Raw genomic sequence first — 25,825 nt, 5'->3', positions numbered from 1 at the left:
GCTACGCCTCAGGTAGACCGGCGTTCACACTGACAGCGTGGCTACGCCTCAGGTAGACCGGCGTTCACACTGACAGCGTGGCTACGCCTCAGGTAGACCGGCGTTCACACTGACAGCGTGGCTACGCCTCAGGTAGACCGGCGTTCACACTGACAGCGTGGTTACGCCTCAGGTAGACCGGCGTTCACACTGACAGCGTGGCTACGCCTCAGGTAGACCGGCGTTCACACTGACAGCGTGGCTACGCCTCAGGTAGACCGGCGTTCACACTGACAGCGTGGTTACGCCTCAGGTAGACCGGCGTTCACACTGACAGCGTGGCTACGCCTCAGGTAGACCGGCGTTCACACTGACAGCGTGGCTACGCCTCAGGTAGACCGGCGTTCACACTGACAGCGTGGCTACGCCTCAGGTAGACCGGCGTTCACACTGACAGCGTGGTTACGCCTCAGGTAGACCGGCGTTCACACTGACAGCGTGGCTACGCCTCAGGTAGACCGGCGTTCACACTGACAGCGTGGCTACGCCTCAGGTAGACCGGCGTTCACACTGACAGCGTGGCTACGCCTCAGGTAGACCGGCGTTCACACTGACAGCGTGGCTACGCCTCAGGTAGACCGGCGTTCACACTGACAGCGTGGTTACGCCTCAGGTAGACCGGCGTTCACACTGACAGCGTGGCTACGCCTCAGGTAGACCGGCGTTCACACTGACAGCGTGGCTACGCCTCAGGTAGACCGGCGTTCACACTGACAGCGTGGCTACGCCTCAGGTAGACCGGCGTTCACACTGACAGCGTGGTTACGCCTCAGGTAGACCGGCGTTCACACTGACAGCGTGGTTACGCCTCAGGTAGACCGGCGTTCACACTGACAGCGTGGTTACGCCTCAGGTAGACCGGCGTTCACACTGACAGCGTGGCTACGCCTCAGGTAGACCGGCGTTCACACTGACAGCGTGGCTACGCCTCAGGTAGACCGGCGTTCACACTGACAGCGTGGTTACGCCTCAGGTAGACCGGCGTTCACACTGACAGCGTGGCTACGCCTCAGGTAGACCGGCGTTCACACTGACAGCGTGGCTACGCCTCAGGTAGACCGGCGTTCACACTGACAGCGTGGTTACGCCTCAGGTAGACCGGCGTTCACACTGACAGCGTGGCTACGCCTCAGGTAGACCGGCGTTCACACTGACAGCGTGGCTACGCCTCAGGTAGACCGGCGTTCACACTGACAGCGTGGCTACGCCTCAGGTAGACCGGCGTTCACACTGACAGCGTGGTTACGCCTCAGGTAGACCGGCGTTCACACTGACAGCGTGGCTACGCCTCAGGTAGACCGGCGTTCACACTGACAGCGTGGCTACGCCTCAGGTAGACCGGCGTTCACACTGACAGCGTGGCTACGCCTCAGGTAGACCGGCGTTCACACTGACAGCGTGGCTACGCCTCAGGTAGACCGGCGTTCACACTGACAGCGTGGCTACGCCTCAGGTAGACCGGCGTTCACACTGACAGCGTGGCTACGCCTCAGGTAGACCGGCGTTCACACTGACAGCGTGGCTACGCCTCAGGTAGACCGGCGTTCACACTGACAGCGTGGCTACGCCTCAGGTAGACCGGCGTTCACACTGACAGCGTGGTTACGCCTCAGGTAGACCGGCGTTCACACTGACAGCGTGGCTACGCCTCAGGTAGACCGGCGTTCACACTGACAGCGTGGCTACGCCTCAGGTAGACCGGCGTTCACACTGACAGCGTGGTTACGCCTCAGGTAGACCGGCGTTCACACTGACAGCGTGGCTACGCCTCAGGTAGACCGGCGTTCACACTGACAGCGTGGCTACGCCTCAGGTAGACCGGCGTTCACACTGACAGCGTGGCTACGCCTCAGGTAGACCGGCGTTCACACTGACAGCGTGGCTACGCCTCAGGTAGACCGGCGTTCACACTGACAGCGTGGCTACGCCTCAGGTAGACCGGCGTTCACACTGACAGCGTGGCTACGCCTCAGGTAGACCGGCGTTCACACTGACAGCGTGGCTACGCCTCAGGTAGACCGGCGTTCACACTGACAGCGTGGCTACGCCTCAGGTAGACCGGCGTTCACACTGACAGCGTGGCTACGCCTCAGGTAGACCGGCGTTCACACTGACAGCGTGGCTACGCCTCAGGTAGACCGGCGTTCACACTGACAGCGTGGTTACGCCTCAGGTAGACCGGCGTTCACACTGACAGCGTGGTTACGCCTCAGGTAGACCGGCGTTCACACTGACAGCGTGGCTACGCCTCAGGTAGACCGGCGTTCACACTGACAGCGTGGCTACGCCTCAGGTAGACCGGCGTTCACACTGACAGCGTGGCTACGCCTCAGGTAGACCGGCGTTCACACTGACAGCGTGGCTACGCCTCAGGTAGACCGGCGTTCACACTGACAGCGTGGCTACGCCTCAGGTAGACCGGCGTTCACACTGACAGCGTGGCTACGCCTCAGGTAGACCGGCGTTCACACTGACAGCGTGGCTACGCCTCAGGTAGACCGGCGTTCACACTGACAGCGTGGCTACGCCTCAGGTAGACCGGCGTTCACACTGACAGCGTGGCTACGCCTCAGGTAGACCGGCGTTCACACTGACAGCGTGGCTACGCCTCAGGTAGACCGGCGTTCACACTGACAGCGTGGCTACGCCTCAGGTAGACCGGCGTTCACACTGACAGCGTGGCTACGCCTCAGGTAGACCGGCGTTCACACTGACAGCGTGGCTACGCCTCAGGTAGACCGGCGTTCACACTGACAGCGTGGCTACGCCTCAGGTAGACCGGCGTTCACACTGACAGCGTGGTTACGCCTCAGGTAGACCGGCGTTCACACTGACAGCGTGGCTACGCCTCAGGTAGACCGGCGTTCACACTGACAGCGTGGCTACGCCTCAGGTAGACCGGCGTTCACACTGACAGCGTGGCTACGCCTCAGGTAGACCGGCGTTCACACTGACAGCGTGGCTACGCCTCAGGTAGACCGGCGTTCACACTGACAGCGTGGCTACGCCTCAGGTAGACCGGCGTTCACACTGACAGCGTGGCTACGCCTCAGGTAGACCGGCGTCACACTGACAGCGTGGCTACGCCTCAGGTAGACCGGCGTTCACACTGACAGCGTGGCTACGCCTCAGGTAGACCGGCGTTCACACTGACAGCGTGGCTACGCCTCAGGTAGACCGGCGTTCACACTGACAGCGTGGCTACGCCTCAGGTAGACCGGCGTTCACACTGACAGCGTGGCTACGCCTCAGGTAGACCGGCGTTCACACTGACAGCGTGGCTACGCCTCAGGTAGACCGGCGTTCACACTGACAGCGTGGCTACGCCTCAGGTAGACCGGCGTTCACACTGACAGCGTGGCTACGCCTCAGGTAGACCGGCGTTCACACTGACAGCGTGGTTACGCCTCAGGTAGACCGGCGTTCACACTGACAGCGTGGTTACGCCTCAGGTAGACCGGCGTTCACACTGACAGCGTGGCTACGCCTCAGGTAGACCGGCGTTCACACTGACAGCGTGGCTACGCCTCAGGTAGACCGGCGTTCACACTGACAGCGTGGCTACGCCTCAGGTAGACCGGCGTTCACACTGACAGCGTGGCTACGCCTCAGGTAGACCGGCGCCCCGCTCAAACTGCTCCTGTAATCGTTTCATCCCCAGTTTAACCAGTTTAGATTCTCGTATCGACGGCTGAATGCTCCGGAAGAGACAGCTGGAATGCGAGGTTGATTTAAATTGATCTCTGTCCGGCAGACAAGTTTAGAGAGCACTGATAAGACGGCTAATACTGACCTAAAAGAGGTTGCCATGACAACCAGTGTCACCTTTAACCTGAGCACTTTAGCCCCACGTCCTCACTTTAGATGGGGGGAGATGAGAGGGGATGCGGGAGGTGGGGGGGGGGGGGGGGGGGGGGGGGGGGGGGATATGTGAGATTAGCATCAGGAATTTATTCGGCAAGTCGAAGCATCAAGAGATTAGTTTGTCTGAAGCTGATATTATTATATATGTCAGGATAATGATTAACAGAAGTGGCTCAGAAAATGTTCAGCCACCATGTTCACACAGCAGAATCACCGCTTTGTTTGAAGGTCTGCTCATACAGAAAGAGCATCTTCGCTGGATTCAACGTCAGTTTCTGCTAAAGCTTAAAAAGAGCATTTAAGGAAATAATCTTTAGTTTTTGTTCATCTGAAATGTGGAGAAGCAGAAGCTGCTGCATGTCATCTGAAACCTTCACCGGTCAAATCTTGTTTGTCCAAACTGCCGAATATTCCCCCTCTTAAAGAGCTTGACTCCCAGAGTCTGTTTTTCTTGTGCCTTAAGTGAACAAAGGCACGCTTTAAGCACAACAAGGCGGAGGAAATCCTTTGCATTCATGCTCAGGGTGTGAAGTTTAGGGATAAAAGCTTCAGGAGTCAGACTAATGAGGATATAAAGATATAGCTGTGGATGCACCACCTCCCTCCTCTCCTCCTGTTCCCTCCTCTTCCCACACACAGACCTGGTTCGACTGGAACTGGGTAATCAGTTACCCGCTCTATCTGACCTGTGCTACCCACGTAGCATGCTAGCACACAAGCATATCAACAACCCCCAGAGGCCGGGTAAAAACCAAGGCCACGTCCATTTTAAGGTCAGTTTACGCTGCTTTTAAGGTGATTCTGTTACAGTACAGGAGTTTCAGTATTACAGCTGCAGACACAAACACTTTCCCCCTTTTCTATTCAGGTTTTGACATTTGTGGCTCATTTGTTTCTGTCTTTCAAAAAGCTGAAAACTTCTGCAATAAATGATGTTAGTCAGAGTAAGAATGAGGATCTGAGCCTGCAAGGATCTCACCCAGCAGCCATGACATGGACGTATTTATGGTTTAAAAAGGCATGAATGCTTTTGCCACCTGAGCAGATGCAGTCCGCAGTGTTGGTGAAAATGCTGCAACCTCCCGGCAGCAGAACGGCTGTTTAATCTGCAAGAGTCTTACAGCTGCAGGAACTCTGAAAGGTGTGTGTGAGCAGCAGCCAGGAAGCATGAAGCTCCATCTGTTTTTCTCTCAGTAACTGATGGTTCAAGCTCCACACACACTCAAAAATAGAGGTACCAGCTTGTACCTAAAAAGGTACGATTGCTTGTCGCTGGGGGTGTACTCTTTTGAGAGACATTTCTGTACCCTTCAGTTCTGGTCTATTTTTGTACCTTATCAAGTTCAACCTTTCCTTATCAAGTTGCGTCTTTTTATGTTTTCCACAGCATTAGGCCTGGTCCATGCAACTTAGCAATGTTATCTTATCATTAATCTAGAAATAATCTTCAAAAACTCAAAATACTGACCAGCCACACTTAGTTTGCAGCATCTGACCTTCATTGTCTGGTGTAGTAAATGACTGTTAAGTATTACTACTGTCATCACTCAACTCTGCTCTAGTTTGTAACATTACAGCCATTAACATTACATTTTTCAATGCTGCAGGTACCCTTATGGTCGAAATGGTACAAATTTGTACTTTATGTCACTTTGAACCCTTTTTCGTACTCTGAAGGTGCTTCTGGTCTCTTAAAGACCAGTATTGTACTTTTGAGAGAACATTTCTTTAAAATGTACCTATAGGTACAGAAATGTCCTGATCTTGTACCTCTATTTTTGAGAGTGCAGTAGGAATGTTTCACACTCTTATTTCTCAAAGTACTTTAAAGACAGCAGCGGATCTTGCATCCTACCTGACCTGTTAGCTCTCTCCAGCAAAACACGATCTTACTTGTTTGGTCTCTTTCTCTCTTTTAATCTTCTTCTGCTGAATCAGCAACGTTGCGTGTTCAAAACAGCCAGCGTGTCTTCTACAGTGGAGAGAAACTCTGCTGCAACGTCACGCGGCATCCCGGATGTAAAGGTTGTTGGTGCCTCGGCCTCAGTCCAGCAGCAGACCAGAAATGCACATGATAGACGTCACAGTGTCACTGAAGACGTTCGGGACGCAGAGTTTTAAGGTCAGAAACATTCCTAATGTGTCTTTAAGCAATAATAATTTGTAATATTCATGTTTACCGTGTGTTGCATTGCTGTGCAGGCGTGTTCACAATGATTACACATTGTATCGTGTTAATATCTGTTTTTTTGTTTCGACCTTTTTCTCTGGTTGAAGCAAAAACAAAACGAACAACGGATGAGTCTGAAGTGATTGATGGTAAAAAGTTTCCTTTGGATTTTTTTAGTCAGAAAAAACAGATTTTTTAAAACGTTGCTGTGTGTGTTCTCGTTGCTTTACTCCTGACGATATTAACACCACCTCTGGGCGCGCTGTCAGGACGGACCAGCGCGTGGAAAGCAACATGTCGTTCTGCAGAGGAGAGCACAAAAGTCTCATCAGCTCATTTGCTCGGCTGAAACGAAACTGATGATTTTAGACTTCCTATGTGCTCACATGCAGCCCCTCACTCCAGCTTCGTCCAGACGCTGTGAGTAAAACTTGTTTATTTAAGGAGTTTTGCTTCACATGTTCTTGTACATAATGCCGTCGACGGTGAACGTTCGGCTTCTTTCTGCACTTAACTCGCTGACTCCAGCAGGGGAGCTTCAGTGTCTGCATGAGAGACTAAATGTTTCATGTTAATGAATATACGTGTGATAAATCACCCCCATCTCAACTCCCAGACCCCCTCCCCTTACCCCCACCCCACAGCTCCCTCTCCAGCCATTCAACTTCTCTTGTTTTCATCGTTTTCAGAGTGCACCTGCCCCCTACAGCTCACGGCTCCGCGTCTGCACCTTGGATCAGCCTTCACCTGTGGCTGAACGCCGTGTTCTTCTGCCCTCCTCATTCTCGCCCTCCACACACTCTCACCCCCACCCCCCCTACGCCTGGTCACTGGTCATAGAGTCCAGCTCAGCCAGACGTAGGTGGAGGGCGAACAGAACGAACTGGCTTCCTGTCAAAATCAATTTGTTGTCCTGCTGTTTGCTCTCTAATTCCCCCTCTTGTGCATGCTGCTATAAGGCCTGAGCCCTGAGCAAACCCTGCGCCAAAGGAAATGTCAGAATGAGGAATGAAACAAGAGTTTTATGCTCCATTTAGTTTAGACGTCTGGCTTTCCATCAGTGTGTGCTGGAAGATTCCTTCGGCTGTAGTTTTCAGCCATCAGGAGCAGCAGGATGATGAGTTTCTGCAAACGGCTCAGAGCTGCAGGAGGTGTGGTCTGGGCCGTGTGCACGCACTTCCAGCTCTATGTTTGTGAGTCGTTTTTACTGGACTTCCCGTGTTTTTAGAGTTGGATTGAAGGTGAGGTTCAGGTGAAACCTGGTGAAAGAAGTGAAGCGGTCACAACCTGGCTGCTGTTGCCTGAAGTTGCTCGTCAGATGGGCGGCGACTGGGTTATATGAGCGTGAGCAGTCGTTCCGCTTCCTTTTCAACATCCTTTAACTGCACAGGTGACTGACTTTCCTAAGATCCTGGAAGCTGTGTGTGTGTGTGGGTGTGCGTTTGTGTGTGTGCGTGGCAGAGAGAGAGGGACAGAGAACACACAAAGGAACAACAGATCAATAGTAAATGACTAATGGAGCTCGATGCAGAGCAGGACTACATGAGTCAGGATTGTACATCAGGTACGCTGTGGGTGTGAACCGCCGTTACTTAAGAGGCTTTTAACATGTGAAGTGTTGTTTGGTGAACAGCAGCGTTTCCAAACTTCTCAGCCTGTCCTCACTCTGGGTTTTTGTCGTTTGCAACATCGTTCTGAGTCTGAGTCTGCTTTCTGTTTTCTTTCCGTTGGCTGTTGAGAGCGGAATAAAGAGTAAAAATGGCAGTGAAACATGCAAAAAGTGCACAACTCTGAATACCTTGTGTAATAAATTCATGTTAATCTTTTGCTTTTGGCATCATCAGCATGATGGTTTCCAAAAAAACTGAAGAAATATTACAGATATAAAAACAGAAAAGATGCTAAATAAGTGCATTTGCATTTGTTGTTGCTCAGGTCAAAGACTCAGCTGGACCAGTTTGATTTGTTCTGGTTTTTCTTTGCAGCTGATGGTTCAGGTTGAATGTTCCAATAAAGGCAAAGTCCAGCTGGAACGCTGAACGTCACCATTTCCACCAAAACTTTCAGAATCACATGTTTGATCGTTTAGATGACTAATAAACTAAAAACATGGCTGGAACTGCTCTGTGGAGGGAAGATATCCATATAAGATTAAATAAAACCAGAGAAAAGTTGTGTGATTTTGGACTTTATGAAGTCCGAAGCTGAATATGGGACTGAAAACATCTGCTGGAATGAAACGCTTCACTCTGATTCAGTAAGAAGATTTAGTGAAATTAAAAAAACTGACTTATTATAAATCTGAATAGCTGAATTATCACAGTGAGCAGTGTGGTTTGTGTAAGATGGATCAACATGAGATATATAAGGGCATTTATTACAACAATGAAAATGTCATCATTTTAACTCTTTGATGCAGTGTGTCCACTATGCAGTGTTAGACACTAAAGGCTGTTTTGTAGTATATTCAGAAGTGAAGATGGTATATTTACAATTTTCCCTCTTCAGTGGACATTAGTAGAGTCACCAAACACTCTGCCACTCACTGAAGAATAAACTAATGTGATATAGAATTTAATTTATACACATACATGTTATTACCAAGTTTAACTCAGTGATAAACAGGACAAGAAAATGATACAAGTCATTTTTAGGGAATATTTATATGATATAAACATGACCATATATAATTTTTTTAATCTTTCTTTAGAAGATACAAAATAAAGAAAATAAAAACTCAACTGATGTTAAAGACAAAGGAAAGTGTCTCTGTACATGTCAGTGGAAATAAAATTCTGCATGTAAAAAATGTGGCATTGTTTTTTAATAATTCTTGCATCAGAGGAATAAAATAAAAACTGACCTATATTTATTTAAACTCTTTCACAATACATGTTTTTACACAAATCAAGTTACAACCTGTTTATTTCTAGTAAATACTTCTCATCACCTGTTTGGATTTGGTTTCTTTCTCTTTCTTTTTTTTTTAAATTTTATTTAATGACCAATTCAAAGTTAGAAAACTTTTAATAAACTTAGTTTTACCATTTATTTATCCTAATACTTTTAATCATCTTTATTGGTTGTCAGCTTAATTCAGTCTAATTAAATTAGAAATGAGGAAGCCAGCCGGTTTGATAGAAAGGTTCATTTCTACCATTATTTGTATTTATTGCTCTTTATGTTATGGAACCAACCCTCATAGTGACACAAAATAAAGAAAATATCATTAACTTTTCAGAGCCAAAGTTAAAATAATAGTTATATTGATACACTTTATAACCACAATAAATCCAGTGAATCCAGTGCATTTATTTAACATTTTTCTCTTATTCATAATCATAAACTTAAGTGATTTATCAATAATGAAAATAGTTAATTTTAAGCTCATCTTTAGTTAAATAAATGAACAGTTTTCGTTATATTGTTGTGAGTTTTAATACAAAGAAACAAAGTCAATAAAATGATAAAACAACAGAAACATGCTAAGGAATAAAGATATTACCTGATATGTAAAAAGACACAAATGAAGCTGTGTTGGGATTTTTCTGCCATAAAGAGATGACAGCATCACCGATTCTGCCACGGTGATGTCAGAGGGGTTTTATGACCTGAGCAGCCATAAATAGCTGCTTCAGTCCTCACTCAGTGTCCACGCCCAATGAAAGGGGGAAGAATAAATAAAATTAAAAACTGGAATGCTTGCTATTTGCCGACTCTGATACGTTTCCAGACTGGAGAAGTCTGGAAGTGAGTTTTTCACACATCTCACAAGTCAGTAGTTCAATAAGTCCTGGAATACAGAAGAATACTTGAGTTGGACACAATGAGATAAAATCGTGTCCATTTAGAGGCTGAACATACGGTAGACTGAACAAAGCGAACACAGGATCACACGTTCACCTTCCGTGTTGTCATGATGGGCAGCCTACCTGTTGGGAGGTAAACTTTAGGGATTAAAGCCTTCACAAAAGGAGGAAAAATGGTAATAAGTAGGAAGTGTTGTTAGTAATAAAAGTAGAACAGTTAACTCTGGTAGCTGCTCGATGGCTCCACAGAAAGGATCGAGTTGCAGGGATGCAAACAAACCTTTTCAAGGAAAAACTTATAAAAACCTTTAAGTGAATCAAGGAAGTTGATAAGAAAGGTAATAATAAAAGTGTTGACAGACTCAGGAGAAAAGTGGTATTAAACAAGTTGGTACATGTTTACAGTCAGTTTGCATGTAAAAAAAAAAAAAAAAACCATTCACATTTGCAGCAGATGTCTAATCTAAACAGGTAAATCAGAATTAAGTTGAAAAACCTAAATTATTTTTTAAAGTTTGTTCAGATGACTCTTAGACAAACACACACACACACACACCTACATAAATACACACATATCTATAATGAGAAAGTGATTATTTAAATTTGAACTAACTAGAATGAATTGGCAAAAAGGGACTCATTTTATTTGTTTGCCATCTCTAGTTAGCCATTTTTGCTGACAATCTCTTGATAACCGTTTCTCGTTGGCCATTTTTTGTAAGCCATTTCTTGTTAGGCATTTTTGTTAGCAATATCTTTTTAGCCAATTTTTGTTTGCCTTTTTTGTTTCTATCTCTTTGTACCCATTATTTGTTAGTCATTTCTTATTAGCCATTTTTTGTTAGCAATTTCTTGTTAGCCATTTCTTCTTTGCCATTTCTTTGTAGTCAATTTTTTTAGCCATTTTGTATTAGCCATATCTTGTAGGCCATCTCTTGTTAGCCAATTTTTGTTTGCCTATTTTTGTTTTCTATCTCTTTGTTAGTCTTTTTTGTTAGCCTTTTTTGTTTCCATCTCTTTGTACCCATTATTTGTTAGTCATTTCTTATTAGCCATTTTTTGTTAGCAATTTCTTGTTAGCCATTTTTTCTTTGCCATTTCTCTGTAGTCAATTTTTGTTAGCCATCTCTTGTTAGCCAATTTTTGTTTGCCTTTTTTTGTTTTCTATCTCTTTGTTAGTCTTTTTTGTTAGCCTTTTTTGTTTCCATCTCTTTGTACCCATTATTTGTTAGTCATTTCTTATTGGCCATTTTTTGTTAGCAATTTCTTGTTAGCCATTTTTTATTAACCATGTCTGTTTAGCCATCTCTTGTTAGCCAATTTTTGTTTTCTATCTCCTAGTAAGTCTTTTTTGTTTGCCATTACTTATTAGGCTTCTCCCGTTAGCCATCTTTTTCTGGCCTTCTCTACTGCGGAAGTGAAGGCCATCAGCATTTTACTGCCTCGCTGTAAGTCTGCTTTTGTTGTAAAATAATAAAACAGTCTAGGATTTTCTAAGATGAGTTTCCATGGTTACATCCAAGCACAGATAAAGCTGACACACCTCAAGGCAGCAAAACAAACACTTACATGCTAAACAACAGCAGTGGAGTGCAAAAATCAAGATACAACGTAAAGTTAAAAACACTTTAGGGAAGAGAAAATTGGTGTGTGTGTGTGTGTGTGTGTGTGTGTGTACATATGTGTGTGAGAGGTTGCTGGAGTTTCTTTCATCTCTTGTTTCTCTCTTATCAAACTAAAGGTTTCACATCAAAGGACTATCAATGCAATAATCTTTTTCCAGACACATAGGTCTTTATCAGCAATTAATAATAAAGCAATTAAATAAATGCTCATGAAACTGCATTCCTCTGCATTTTTAAAGATTCTTAATTGCTTTTTTGTCATTGTGTTAAGAGTCCTTGGGGGATATAAACTGTATATAATGTCTTCTTTTACTGTCTCCACTTCCAACTATCACTCTGTCTGCAGAATTGGTCTCTGCTTGCCCTCTAACGCCCCCTGCTGGATGACTTCACAGCTACAGTCTCACATGTGGGTCAAGTTCTGAGATGTTTTGATGCACAACTCATGTATTTGTACATATGATTGAATAGCATGCATGAAGCAATATATTTCATGCTTTCCTTTGTTTTTATGAGCAAAAGTGTATCCGTAACACACACACGCACACACACAAAACCAACCAAATTGCAGTGTTAATTTCTATTTGGATTCATAAACTGGTGATTTTACGTCAAACAGGAAAACATCGGTTTCACCTTCAGGAGAAAAAAATTACTCCTAACATGCAAAACTGATGCATCAGTCAGAGGATGTTGGATAGTTGCGTGAAGTATAAAAACAGAGTTTAAAAAAAAAAAAAAGTATATATAAATATATATATATATATATATATGTGTGTGTGTGTGTGTGTGTGTGTGTGTGTGTGTGTGTGTGTACTCTGACTTGTATTTCCTCATTTTTCTCAACTCATTTTCTCTTTAAAAGCACTTTATAGACTCATCAATTAAAGCCATTCATAATAAATAGCCTAACAACGGAAAACCATCAGATCTTGATCCAATCCTCCATCCTGAGCTGCCTGAGTTTACATTTGATTTTATTATCATAGTTATTTATAATGTTTTTCCAAATGGTGATGTCATGGTGACAAGCAGAAGATCACTAACTAAGACAAGCATTCAAATATTCATTAAAAAATAAACAAACAAATTACACAAAGCTTCAAACAAAGATCATTCAAGCAATGTGGATAAGGATAAGGGTTCTGTGATGGTCTGGGGTCAGATCAGGGCCCTATGATGGTCTGGGGTCGGATCAGGGCCCTGTGATGGTCTTGGGGGTTGGATCAGTACAGTTTTATGTGCTTTCTTCTCTCCAAATGTGTTTACTGCATTCAGAGTGGTATCGAATGTTGCTCAGAGTTTTGTTCTAATTGTCAATATTTACTGAGATGACTATGTGGAAACAAAAAAACGTAAATATTCCCATCAGTTTGCAAAACAAAAAGTCCAGAAGTGTCCAGTTTGTCAGATGTCTGTTCTACACTGGGACCAGTTTACTTTAAACCAGTTTAACTGGACAGAGTACAACTGTGTCATGTAAATCAGTGACCTCTAGCGGTAAATATAAGAATTGCACTACTGTAAATTCCCAGTGATGGTGACGTCACCGCTTTGCTCAACTCTGATTGGCTACCTTTGCTGATCACATGATCATCTCCCCAAAAGCCAGTTTGTTACTGCGGCACACTAACACTTTATTTTTCATTTCCCACCTGTTTTACAACAAAACTACTGTCTTAGACATTATTCTGTTGGAAGAACAGACTTTGACGCAGTCCTGGAGGGGGTTTGAACGAACCTGTGAGGATTTTAACAGGTAGGTTAACATTTTTTGTCAAATGAAAGTAGTTTGTTTTTCTTGCTGTTTCGCTCTGTCAGCGACTCTTCTCCCCAAAAAAACGACGAGGTAAGTAAACGGATTATGAACACACATTGTGGCACATTTATACACTAAATAACCATGTATTAGTCTACTACTTACTTGAGACTAATTAATGATATATATATTGGCCAACTTTAAACATATTTTCGACCGCTGTTATGATTTAACCTGCTGCTCTCCACTTGTACTTTCCTTTTATTTTTATCTTTTTTTTCTTGTAGTTTAACAGATAGAAAATTTTACTTACTTAAATACTTCTAATCCTTATTTATGAAAGAAATGTATCTTCCTTGGATGATATGTGATTAGAGACATTTTAGTCCAACATGACTAAACATAACACACTATGAGGTTTGACAAGAAAATGCTGCTTTTGGTTTTTAATGAATGAATATCACATTCTTATGGTGAAAAGATTATTCTGTTTTATATTAATTTTATAGTTAAGATAATCTGAACAGTTTGAACAGCTGTTTTCTGTAAAGGAGAGATGTTTCTCATACAGCTGTTGCTTTTCCTGACGTCCTGCTCAGTTTGCACACATCAGCTCCATGTTTTGGAAGGAAAACTGGAATCCAGTTAAGTGCACACATCAGTGGGAAAACGTGGAGACTTCTCCTCGCTTCTCCTTTTAATTAAAGCATAAAAACAGATTCTTCTTTCCTGCATTTCAACTCAGAGAAGAAAACAAATGACATGAGGTTGTCATGCATGTGCAGGTCTGGAGGGGAGGAAACATCTGAGTTTGCTGTGTTTGTCTGTGTCATCCTGAACCATCTTACTTTCATTTACCGGGGCGGTAAACCACATTAATGTCCCTGCAGCAAGAAGTCACATGATTCTTTCAGACATAAACTCTCGTGATTGCCAGTTTAGACGTAGCTTTAGTCTGCATTCAGGCCTCCATACTTCCTCTAGTTTAACTTCTCTAACTTACCAAACTTCTTTTTTTCATGACTTATTTTCACTAAAGAACTCCAACAGCATGCGAGCAGGAGTCCTGCCATCTGATTGGCTCTGGTCCTGACCCGCATGCAGTTGCAGCTGCATGTCTTTGTGCTGGAGACGAGCTCCGCAGCTCTTTGTCTTCCTGTCATATGAAAACACCTGGAAGCTTCTCTTTGTCAGGTCTATAGAGGTTAAGCAGGGATGTGTGTGTGTCGTTTCACAGCTACGCGGCTTCAGTTTCTCTAACAAGCAGAAACTCGGTGGATTCCTCAGATTCCAGGAAGTTTTAAACAGACTAAATGAAATGATCTCTGATTTGGTTTGTTTCGTGCTGCTGTTCTTCTCTACGATCATTTAGCGGATGAAGAAACTTACATCTGAGTTTGAGTTTAATCTACAAACACGAAGACTTGACGTAACGTTGTGTTTGTTTCTCAGAGACACATCTGACGGGTCGGAGGTCGATGAATGAGATAAACATGAAATCAGGCATCGCCTACAACCAGGTAGAGACATTTTTCTTTATTATCATTAGTAATATTATTTATAAGCTGATAAAGTAAAATCACTGCAGATTGTTTGGTTAGATGGATTTGTTTTGGGTTTTCATGTAAAAGTACAGAAAGTTTGATGAGTTTTCTCCGTATCTTTATAATAATCTGTGTTAAACGTTGGTAACCTTCCTCACAGTGTGTGTTTCTATGAGCCGGTCAGCACCTTGAACACGTCTTTATCTGAACATTTTGTGCACTAAATAATAAACCATTGAATGGAAGGGTGAGTGTGTTTGTTTAAAACCAATCCAGATGTGTAAATCATGCCGACATCTGGAGCAGACTGAGACCCAACAAACAAACGGGATCATTTCAAACCTACAGATCTTCCTCTAGATGTGTGTCTCTCTGCGGGTTGTCCAGGCATCACAATCACAAGCAAACTCTTAAAATAATCTGCATGAGAGGCAACAAGGAGGAACGTCGGCTTTGCTCCCAGCTGGAAGTCACCATGTCCTCGTTTCTCTGAAGAAACGACCGAACCAGAAAGAAGATGACATATTACTGCTTTATTACAACAACATTCAGTGTTGTAACGCAGTGTTTTTCAACCTGTCTGAGCCAAGACGCACTTTTTTTCACTGAAAACTCACACGGCACACCACAAACCAAAATGTTGTTTTTTTTTTAAAGCCCATATTCATTCATTCATTCATTTTCTGAACCGCTTAATCCAATTCAGGGAAGCTGGAGCCTATCCCAGCTGGCTTTGGGCGACAGGCAGGGTACACCCTGGACAGCTCGCCAGTCCATTGCAGGGACACACAGAGACAAACAACCACTCACGCTCACACTCACTCCTAGGGGCAATTTAGAGTAACCAATTAACCTAACATGCATGTCTTTGGATGGTGGGAGGAAGCCGGAGAACCCGGAGAGAACCCATGCATACACGGGGAGAACATGCAGACTCCACACAGAAAGGCCACTGACCAAACCCCTCTAAAGCCCATATTATTAAAATAAATTCATCTTGTCAAAGTGTCTTGAATAGAAATAAGATTAACACAAGAAAAAGGAATTTTATTGTCTTTCACCTGGGCCTCTGGTTGGACCTTCTCAGAGCACACCTGAAGATCTGTCGTGGCACACTAGTGTGTCACGGCACGGTGGTTGAAAAACACTGTTGTAACGAACATGGTTGGAAAGCCTGATCAGTCACCTGACTGAGCTGTCAGAAAGCTGCTGGGGTCCTGGCTGCTGGCTGTCTCCCAGCATCCTCTCCTCTCTGTGTGGAGAGAGGTCCTGGACTGCCAGTGCCGGTCAGACAGCTGTGGCTGACACACATCTGGCAGGAGATTTGTTATATTTTAGTCCTGCGGTGTTCGTCCTTCCCAGAAGCACCATCCGAACCAGTTCTTCCTGCTGGTAGAGGTGACGAATCAGGCTTTCCTGCCAGAACTGGCAGATGAGAAATAATCTACCAACGCAGCTTTCACATGGGTGTCTGATGAAAGAGGATCTTCCGAAACCCCGTTTGTTTTATTTAAATCTACTTCTTATTTTTTATTTCTCGTTGCCATGGTTTCCTGAGCTCATGGCATTTCTGTCATGGACTTTTTGGAAGTATTGATGCAAAAACAGGAAGTCATGGGATCTAACAAACAACCCGAGGAAGTAACGTGACGAGAAAGAATCCCAGTTTCACGCGTGTGTCATGCCATAATGGTGTGACCGGTCTCCACCTCAGCAGCTGTGTGATGCGGTTGTCCTCCAGGTTGTGTGTTTTAAGCTGGTTGTGTTGATGTGTTCAGCTGGTGGACGTGGAGCGGGCGAGGCACCAATCCAACCAGAAAGCACACATGGTGAGTTCCACATTTTACATCTGACTTTCTAATAAATGATTTTGTTTTTTAACGAGGAAACAGCAAAGCGGCGGATGGTCGAGCTGCGTTTGGGCAGCCGACGGGACCTGACCGGAGCAGGATTCTCCTCTGCTTGTTCTGGAAGCAGTGAAAAGCACTGGGAGTAAATTCCCACTGATTCTGCTTCCCACACAGATAAACTCTGAGATGAGCCTCGTTTTAAAGGAAGGTTTAAATCAGTAGAAAGTCATTAGTCAGATAAGTTTAGAAAACATTGAAGTAAAACTCAAAATTTATGTCACAAAAAAGTGTTTTTGTGACAAAGAAGTGAAATTTTCATCCAGAATATAAACATATGGTTTGGAAATAAACAGTTTATGAGCAGCTGCTGGAAGATAATATTCATATTCTGTTGTTTTAATGGGATCATCATTCAGATTTTTGTTGTGTAAACAAATAAACTGTTGGCTCACCATTTCCAGCTTTATAAAACAAACATAAAAGGAGGATTTTCCTGCTGAATGAAGATCCGTAGGTTGTGTCTCCATCTTGTTTCCAGCCGGTAATGCTCCCCTCTCTGTCAGTACGCCAGGTGTCTGATCGCTCTGGCCTCGGCGGCCTGCGTGCTGCTGGCTGCCATGGCCCTCTACAGCGTCCTGACCCCGGTGGGCTCCCCGTCTGGTCCTGCTCCGACCATCGCCCGCCTTCAGGAGGAGGCCAAGTCCTGCTCGGACCCCTGCAAGTAGGCCAACATCTGTCTGCCCCTGTTAGAACCAACCAGCTGATCAATATTCAGATTTGACATGTTTTCAAAGGGTTCTCTGGCCGGATGTCGCTCGCCGTATGGAATAACGCCATGATGCGGTTTTCCTCTTCTCTCCGGTCAGGATTGTTCTGGTGGAGAGCATCCCTGAAGGGCTGCAGTTCAACTCCAGCTCCGTTAACCCCTCCATCTTCCAGGCGTGGACCAACCTGATGGACGAGGCCCGCAGCAGCGTCGACATCGCCTCCTTCTATTGGACGCTCACTAACAAGGACACGAAGACCGAGGAGCCGTCAGCGCATCAGGTCAGCAGAGCCAGACACCCGGTCCTGCAGGTCCAACGTGTCCTGGGTAACCATAGCAACGGCTAAGCTAAACCTCCGTCTGAAGTAAAGCGGCACGGTGACGCTGCCGAACCTCCAGAAGTCCCGGATCCGAGTGTCTAAGACAGTCCAGTTCTGGTCCACCAAGTTCACAACCCTGCAGGTTTTCCATGCATTCCTGCTCCAACACACCTGACTCATATGAATCCGTCATTTTGTGGAACTTCATAGGCTGTTGGATCCATTTAAAGCGATCTAGGTGTGTTGGAGCAGGGATACATGGAAAACCTGGAGGACCCAGTTGGGACACGTCTGGTCTCTGATCGTTTCTGTCTTCTAAACACTGGAGTCTAAATGCTCCTGAAGCAACGGCGCAGCTGTTTAACGTCAGGATGGAACAGAAATAAAATCATGTCAGTCAGTGGGAAAATTAAACAAATGATAAAAGATGAGATCATTAAAAGTTAGGAGGCAAACAGGGTCATTTTTTAACACAATGTATGTTGAATTCTATAATTTATTGTGTGTATTATGACTGTTCACTGTTTAAGTTTCATTGTAATGGAATTTAGTGTGTATTAATACATTTTTCATGCTGTGAAAATGTTGCGGTGTCATTGATAAGGAGGGTTTGGACCAGATAAGGGCCAGACTTCTTCCAAAACCCTTTTTCCAACTTAAGAAGCTTATTTTTATTTGTTGTTTGTTGTAATTCAATTCAATTCAATTCAACTTTATTTATATAGTGTCAAATCACGGCAATGCCATCTCAAGACGCTTTACAGGCAGAGAGGAAAACATAATGAAAGCCTATATAAGGAAACCAACAGATTGAGTTGAGTCCAACTCAGTCTCCCATCCTGAGCAAGCACACTGGCAACAGTGGGAAGGAAAAAACTCCCTTCCCACTGTTTATTTCAAAATAAACTTTTGTTTATTTTGAAACTTTTAGTTTGAAATAAATAAAAACAAAAGGATGCGACATTCAGGATGGTTTGCATCTCTTACAGGGTGAAGCGGTTCTGGCGCGACTGGCCGAGCTCTCTGGGAAGCTGCATGTTCGCATCGCGGTGAACACACCTCAGCAGAGTCAGCCGCAGGACGACCTCCGACTGCTCAACGACTCAGGTGTGTTTTTCTGTTGGGGAAGTTTCGTAGCTTGATGCTGAGCAGGTGGAGCGAACCCAGAGGAGGAACTTCCAACCTGCTGCCAGAACAACATCCGTGCTTGTTGACATTTCCACCCTCATGAACAGCTCAGAGGGAATCTCTTCTCCACTTTGTGTCCAAATAAAAACACACAACCTCCATCTGACACACAGCTGTCATCAGATCATTCTGGTTCCTGAAAGCATCCCAGTTTCACCAGTTTGACATCCATTTGCTTTTGCTCAGCATTATAAAGCTGGAGTATTTCTGTCATTTCATTTCTCTGATCAGCAAACAGCTGCAGCCATCAGTCACACTATGAACCTTCAGAATAATCATTCATACATTCATACAAGTGGATTTCTTACAGCTGGTTTGTTTGAAGATTTCCTCCCAAATTTCAGAGTTAAAACAGAGCAAATGATTAACTTAGCCCAGTTCTTTGCAACAAACATTATGGGATTAATTCTTTGTATTATAATATAGGTGATATTATGGGGTGGGAAGGGAGTAAACAAACAAACAAAAAAAGCCTGTAGCGTTTCATTGAACGGCCTGCGTCCAACTGGACAGTCCATCAACACCTTCTGACGATGTCCTCAACTGTCTATAGAATAGAATAAAATAAAATAGAATAGAAACTGGAGGCAGTCTGCGGAGCTGCTGCCTTTTCTCTGACTGGATGACGGATCAGAGCTGCTGCAGAGACCATCAGGATTTTACAGATGACAGAAGAAGAGTTTAAGATAAACACATGAAAGCTGAGGTTGGTAATGTTGGGCAGCTAGATGTGAAAGTGGCGCCCTGTCTTGGCTCCTCCCCCTGTCTTGGCTCCTCCCCCTCTGGTTCTGCTCATTGCATGATCGAGGCTTTTTATTTTTCCACCAACAAGTTTCTCTTTCTCGGCTGTTTAGCAGGAGGAGGCAAAGAAACCGAGCCGGGTCGGGAAATCCTTCCTGCATTTTCTCCTTCCGAGTTTCTTCTTCACTACTTTGTATTTTCATCCTAACACGTTGTTTATATGCAGGGTGTGGCTATCAGGTATGCGCTGCTGGAGGGGGAGGAGGGGAGCCGGGAGAAGAAGCTACAAAATATAAGAAATGAACAACTTCAATTCGAACGTTTGGATTGGTCAGAGTTTTTACAGATTTACAGTAAACTGAGGGGTCTGACTATATTTCTTATTGTTCATGATTACAGAATGTATAGACTACTATCAGGACGAGAAACCGCTTCACCCAGAGTGAAGTGACTCTGAGCAACATTACCTACTAGAGCTTTAAACAGCAGCTTTCCTCAGACCTGCTGGTTGTGTTGAACTGGCGAATCAGAGCTGCGTGACGTTGCGTCGTGTGTTTCTGTTTCAGGAGCCGACATCAGGACGGTCAACATGAGGGCGCTCACATCCGGCGTCCTTCACACCAAGTTCTGGGTTGTAGACAAGAAGCACATTTACATCGGCAGTGCCAACATGGACTGGAGGTCCCTCACACAGGTACACACACACAGACACTGTTTACATGGAGCAGTCAGAGTAAAAAAGCCTCATGTAGAAACACGACGGATCCGATCCGACTCGATCGGAAAAAACTTTAAATCTGATTTCTTTTTTATTCATTTTTCCTAACGTTGTGTTGCTGTGACACTTGTGGGCCACCGTACAGACCTCTCATGTCAGCAGCAGCAGCAGGACGAGCCGCTTCTGCTGAAACCCAGCAGCTTTCTGTCTAAGAGAATCAGACGCTGAGGCGTGTTGCTCTGCAGGTGAAGGAGCTGGGCGCGGTCGTCTACAACTGCAGCTGTTTGGCCGCCGACCTCGGGAAGATCTTTGAAGCCTATTGGTTCCTGGGAGAGAGTCAGTCGATCCCGTCGCCGTGGCCGTCCAGCTTCTCCACCCTGTACAACAAGGACACGCCCCTGCAGCTGCCTCTCAACAACACGCCGTCCAGCGTTTACCTGTCGGTGAGATGTTGGTCTTTTCTCGAAGGAAACTTCTCCTCTTTAGATCTTTAGATCATCACTAAATAGCTCAGGTCATCTCCTCCGTCTTGTCCTCAGAGTTCCCCACCATCCTTCTGTGCAGCCGGCAGAACTTCGGACCTTCAGTCCATCCTCAGTGTGATGGAAGACGCCCAGAGCTTCATCTACATCGCTGTCATGAACTACCTGCCCACCATGGAGTTTTCCCATCCTAAAAGGTAACGACGCAGCAAAACGCTCCGTTTCCAGCCCAGCCGCAGCTTCAGCAGCCTCAGCGTGTGCAGCCTCGGCGTCTGCTGCCGCGGCGTGTGCAGCCTCGGCGTCTGCTGCCGCGGCGTGTGCAGCCTCGGCGTCTGCTGCCGCGGCGTGTGCAGCCTCAGCGTGTGCAGCCTCGGCGTCTGCTGCCGCGGCGTCTGCTGCCGCGGCATCTGCTGCCGCAGAGAGGAGGGACCTAAATGATCAAAGAGACGGATGGGCGTTCCGTTAAACCGAAAACATTGCGGTGGTTTGAACACTGGGAGCGAATGACAAGACCAAACCATGAAAACTGGAACAACTGGAGTAAACAGGAAGCGAAGCTGAAAGAAGACACAGAAAATGATGTGAAAACTGATTGGAAAGCAGAAGAAGAAGAAGAAGAAGCCGCAGATTGTGTCTCATCTCCAGCTCAGTTTTAGAAGGGAGTCTTCAGGAGCAACGGCTGTCTCGGGCAACGGCTGTCCATGGCAACAGCTGTCCATGGCAACAGCAGTCCATGGCAACAGCTGTCCATGGCAACAGCTGTCCGTAGCAACAGCTGTCCATAGCAACAGCTGTCTGTGGCAACAGCTGTCCATGTCAACAACTGGGATTTCTGCTCTTCCCTGAGGTGGATCATGAACTGAGGTGGATCATGAACTTCTTGATCGGCTGCTTTTGTCTTCTATAAAGTATTTATTTGCATAAACATTTGAAAGTTTGTGTCTCAGGAAAAACCAAGCAGCTGTTCCGGAAAGCAGATTTTTATTATTCTGGATGTTATAAATGAAAGTTTATTTCGCCTACAGTGATGTGCACAAAAACATGTTCCGACTGCAGATGGACCTGCCCGGCCCAAACCCAACAAGGCTGCCCTGCGCCAGCACAGTGGGGACAGCCGCTGTATTTTGTGTGTCGTTACATCAGTTAGTCGTCCCGTTAGCATATTGGCGGTGTGTGAAATAACCTGGATTTCCAGGCTGAAACGGGATCTTTGGAGTGGTTTCCAGATTAGTGGCCACTCCTGCGTCAGCTGGAGTTCCCAGCAAGATGAACTTCTGGGTTAAAGGCTGACGTGTCGTTAGTTTAGGTGGTAAAATGATGGTTTTGTCTTGTTAGGAGTTACCATAGACTGCTTATAAAAGATGGGCGAAGCCTCTGTGACGTCACCCGTAGGTTTCTGAAGGGCTGAGTTGAAGCTCGGTGGGCGGTTCCTACCATCACCATCTTGGCAGGGGCATGCGCGTCGTATTGCTCAGAAAATACAAATATGGCCAAAGAGGTGGAGCTGAGAGGGGGGCTGTGAGCGTCATGGTGGATGATTGACATCGAGCTTTCTGTAGCTAAGAGCTAACTGAGCTAACCCGCAGATAACAGGAGCTAACCAGCTAATGGAGGTAAGCGGACTAAGGCTAAGTCACGTTGTTAACCGGCTAAAAACCGTGGTTGTTCTACATTCTTCTTACTTGAAGCGGGAGGTCGGATACCTGTCAATCAAAAGGACACGCCCCTAAATATGCCAAACTTTGAGATTAAATTACTTTTAAACGGGCGAGTTAGAAAATAATTCACTCCCCCCACAGTTGTCATGAAGGTAAACCTGACCTATTAAACCTAAAATGGATTTTTGTACCAGACTGTAAACATGTTTATTTCTGCTGAGAACATGTTTATTTCTGCTGTAAACATGTTTATTTCTGCTGTGAACATGTTTATTTCTGCTGCGAACATGTTTATTTCTCCTGCGAACATGTTTATTTCTGCTGTAAACATGTTTATTTCTGCTGTAAACATGTTTATTTCTGCTGTAAACATGTTTATTTCTGCTGTGAACATGTTTATTTCTGCTGCGAATATGTTTATTTCTGCTGCAAACATGTTTATTTCTGCTGTAAACATGTTTATTTCTGCTGTAAACATGTTTATTTCTGCTGTAAACATGTTTATTTCTGCTGTAAACATGTTTATTTCTGCTGTGAACATGTTTATTTCTGCTGCGAATATGTTTATTTCTGCTGCGAACATGTTTATTTCTGCTGTAAACATGTTTATTTCTGCTGCGAACATGTTTATTTCTGCTGCGAACATGTTTATTTCTGCTGCGAACATGTTTATTTCTGCTGCGAACATGTTTATTTCTGCTGCGAACATGTTTATTTCTGCTGTAATCATGTTTATTTCTGCTGTAATCATGTATATTCCTACTGTGAAGTTGGTCTTTTTAACATGGGAGTCTATGGGGATTCGCTCTGTTTTGCAGCCCCTAGTGGATGAAGGGGGAACTGCAGTTTTATGGACTTCCTCATAGGCTTCATTTTTAACCGCCGGAGGCTCCGTCCAGCTTTCATGTACGGTCTATGGGAGTTACATTTAGAAATGTTTCTTTTTATCAGGGAAAAGCTCTTTTAGGTGATTAAAATGATGAAACTTTGACCCGGTTCTGGCGCTGTGTGCAGGTACTGGGCCGACATCGACACCCAGCTGAGGCGAGCAGCGTACGAGAAGCGGGTCAAAGTGCGGCTGCTGATCAGCTGCTGGGCCAGCACCCAGCCAGTCATGTTCCCCTTCCTGAAGTCTCTGGCGTCGGTTCACGATCCCAAGAGCAAACTGGACATCCAGGTGGTGAGTGGTGCTCACGTCTTCCAGCATGGCAACCCCGACATGAGGCGGGAAGCCATGGCAGTCTGCTGATCTGCATCCAGAGGCTGCGCATGGCATCAGGTCATGTGACCTCTCACGCAGCTCATGCACACGCTACAGATCAGACGGTGATGATGTCATGTTTCATCCATGCAGAGGTTGTTTGTGGTGCCCGCCGACCCCCGACAGAAAGAGATTCCCTTTGCAAGAGTCAACCACAACAAGTACATGGTGACGGATAAGGTTGCGTACATAGGTAAGGCCGCGCACGCCACGTGGACCAGCTCGGACGTTTCACCTGCGTGATGTGAAACAAGCGGTTTGTTTCTGTCTGCAGGAACGTCAAACTGGTCGGGGGACTACTTTGTGAGCACGGCTGGCTCGGCGCTGGTCGTCAACCAGACGGCGTCCGAATCCCCAGAGCCGAGCGTCCAATCACAGCTGAGGGCCGTCTTTGAGAGGGACTGGGAGTCAGAATACAGCAGTCCTCTGACGCAGGACTCGGACCACAGAGACCTGTGTTAGCTCCAGCAGCCCAGCTGTGTTTGCTCACCTGCAGTTTCTCATCTTTGCACCAGAATAACAGACGACGTCTCAGAGAATCATGTTTAACAAGAATCATCAGCTCTGCTTTCATCAGAGAATAACATGCTGCTCTGACGGGCAGCAGGCGGGATGTGCAGCGGCATCCTGCCAGCGCTGACCAAGGGAGTTTTTATTTTAACCCCAGTTCATCTCAGGGACAAAGTTTTGATTTTTTTCTTTCATTTTCTGGGAATTTGACATCCTTGCTGCTCGGACTGCTTCTTCTTCTGGACTGTTTTCTGACCAGTTCCCGCTGCGCTTCGGTCTGCAGGGCATACAGCAGTTTGCACACACCAAACAATATGTAACTACAATCACACTTTATGGACCAGATTTAAACTGTGAATTGCTGCATGGACAGTTGCCATGGCGACTGCCTAGAGAAGCCAGATCAGCAGCATCATGTTTATAAAACCACTTTGCACATTTTCCACTGAAAACCATTCATTCATTTTCCAAACTGCTTAATTTAATTCAGGGTCGCAGGGAAGCTGGAGTCTATCCAAGCAGTCTTTACGGCGAAAGGCAGGGTTCACCCTGGACAGCTTGCCAGTCCATCGCAGGGCCACACAGTGACAAACAGCCATTCACTCCTATGGGCAGTTTAGAGTAACCAATGAACCTAACATGCATGTCTTTGGATGGTGGGAGGAAGCCGGAGAATCCGGAGAGAACCCACGCATACACTGGGAGAACATGCAGACTCCACACACAAAGACCACTGTCCAGACCTCGCCCCAGCTGAGGATCGAACCAGTGACCTTCTTGCTCACTGAAAATCATGTTAAATAAAAATAAGTTGTGAATCAAACCCGGTCCTGCGTGTTTTCGTCTGTTTGATCCTTTTTACCTGCAACAGAAGCACTTAGATGTTGCTCTTGTCTAACTTTGCAGGGTCACAGCTCAGATTAAAACTGCTGCTTTTACAGAAAGGTGTTTTTTTTTTTCAGGCATCTGATCAGGATGCCTGCTGGTAAATGTCCAGTGGGCCAAACTGAGAACACACTGAAGGGATTATAAACCCCTTCTGGGAACACCTTGGTTTTCTTTCTGTCCAGTTGTTGCTCAGACCTCAGATCGGTAGAAGGAAAATCAGTGACAGACACTTTTAAACGGTGGTACGTTGTCAAGGCAACCCAAACTTTCATAATCATGATTTTATCAATAAAATGTGAAGGAGAAGAACTTTTAAAAGTACTTTCATAAATATTCTGCAAAGTTCAGGAGGGAACTTTGCAGCTTATTATGGGAATGTTCAGCTTATGTAGACTTCCATGATAATAGAACAGAAATCCTTTTCCAGACCTGGAAAAGTGTCAGATTCAGGTTGTAGGCATCGGGACCCGTTGCCATGGCAACAGGATTCTTAGCTGTGCTGCATGTCTGATATGTCCTGTTTTTGTTTTTTTGTTGTTGTTGTTTTTTACTGGTTTATGGAAGCAGAACAAAATGGTAGAAAAATCCAAAGAACTTTGGAAAGTCCTTCAGGAAGTCTGGAGAAGTCAAAGA

General features: G+C 45.4%; 1 protein-coding gene across 4 annotated transcripts; it reads left to right on the top strand.

The window, feature by feature from the left end:
* The first annotated feature begins 5,961 nt into the window (after window positions 1-5,961).
* Window positions 5,962-25,119, top strand: pld3 (phospholipase D family member 3). Of its 4 annotated transcripts, XM_079245867.1 has the most exons (17): window positions 5,964-6,025; window positions 6,181-6,222; window positions 6,343-6,493; window positions 6,763-7,463; window positions 11,854-11,916; window positions 13,191-13,266; window positions 14,719-14,786; window positions 16,589-16,639; window positions 17,224-17,381; window positions 17,527-17,707; window positions 18,736-18,853; window positions 20,242-20,369; window positions 20,639-20,836; window positions 20,933-21,072; window positions 23,548-23,713; window positions 23,888-23,987; window positions 24,069-25,119. In XM_079245867.1, exons 7-17 carry the CDS (start codon window positions 14,745-14,747, stop codon window positions 24,254-24,256), a joined length of 1,470 nt encoding a protein of 489 aa, XP_079101993.1. In that variant the 5' UTR covers window positions 5,964-6,025; window positions 6,181-6,222; window positions 6,343-6,493; window positions 6,763-7,463; window positions 11,854-11,916; window positions 13,191-13,266; window positions 14,719-14,744; the 3' UTR covers window positions 24,257-25,119. The 4 variants fall into 4 exon arrangements, with proteins under 4 accessions (XP_079101995.1, XP_079101993.1, XP_079101994.1 ...); XM_079245869.1 differs by lacking the exon at window positions 6,181-6,222 and having other exon boundaries at window positions 5,962-6,025; XM_079245868.1 differs by lacking the exon at window positions 5,964-6,025 and having other exon boundaries at window positions 6,048-6,222.
* The last annotated feature ends 706 nt before the right edge of the window (window positions 25,120-25,825 follow it).

The sequence above is a fragment of the Telmatherina bonti genome (genome assembly GCF_933228915.1).
Source record: "Telmatherina bonti genome assembly, chromosome: 9".
Taxonomy (NCBI): Eukaryota; Metazoa; Chordata; class Actinopteri; order Atheriniformes; family Telmatherinidae; genus Telmatherina; species Telmatherina bonti.
Note: the sequence above shows the minus strand (reverse complement) of the source record. Positions and strands in the feature narration are given on the sequence as shown.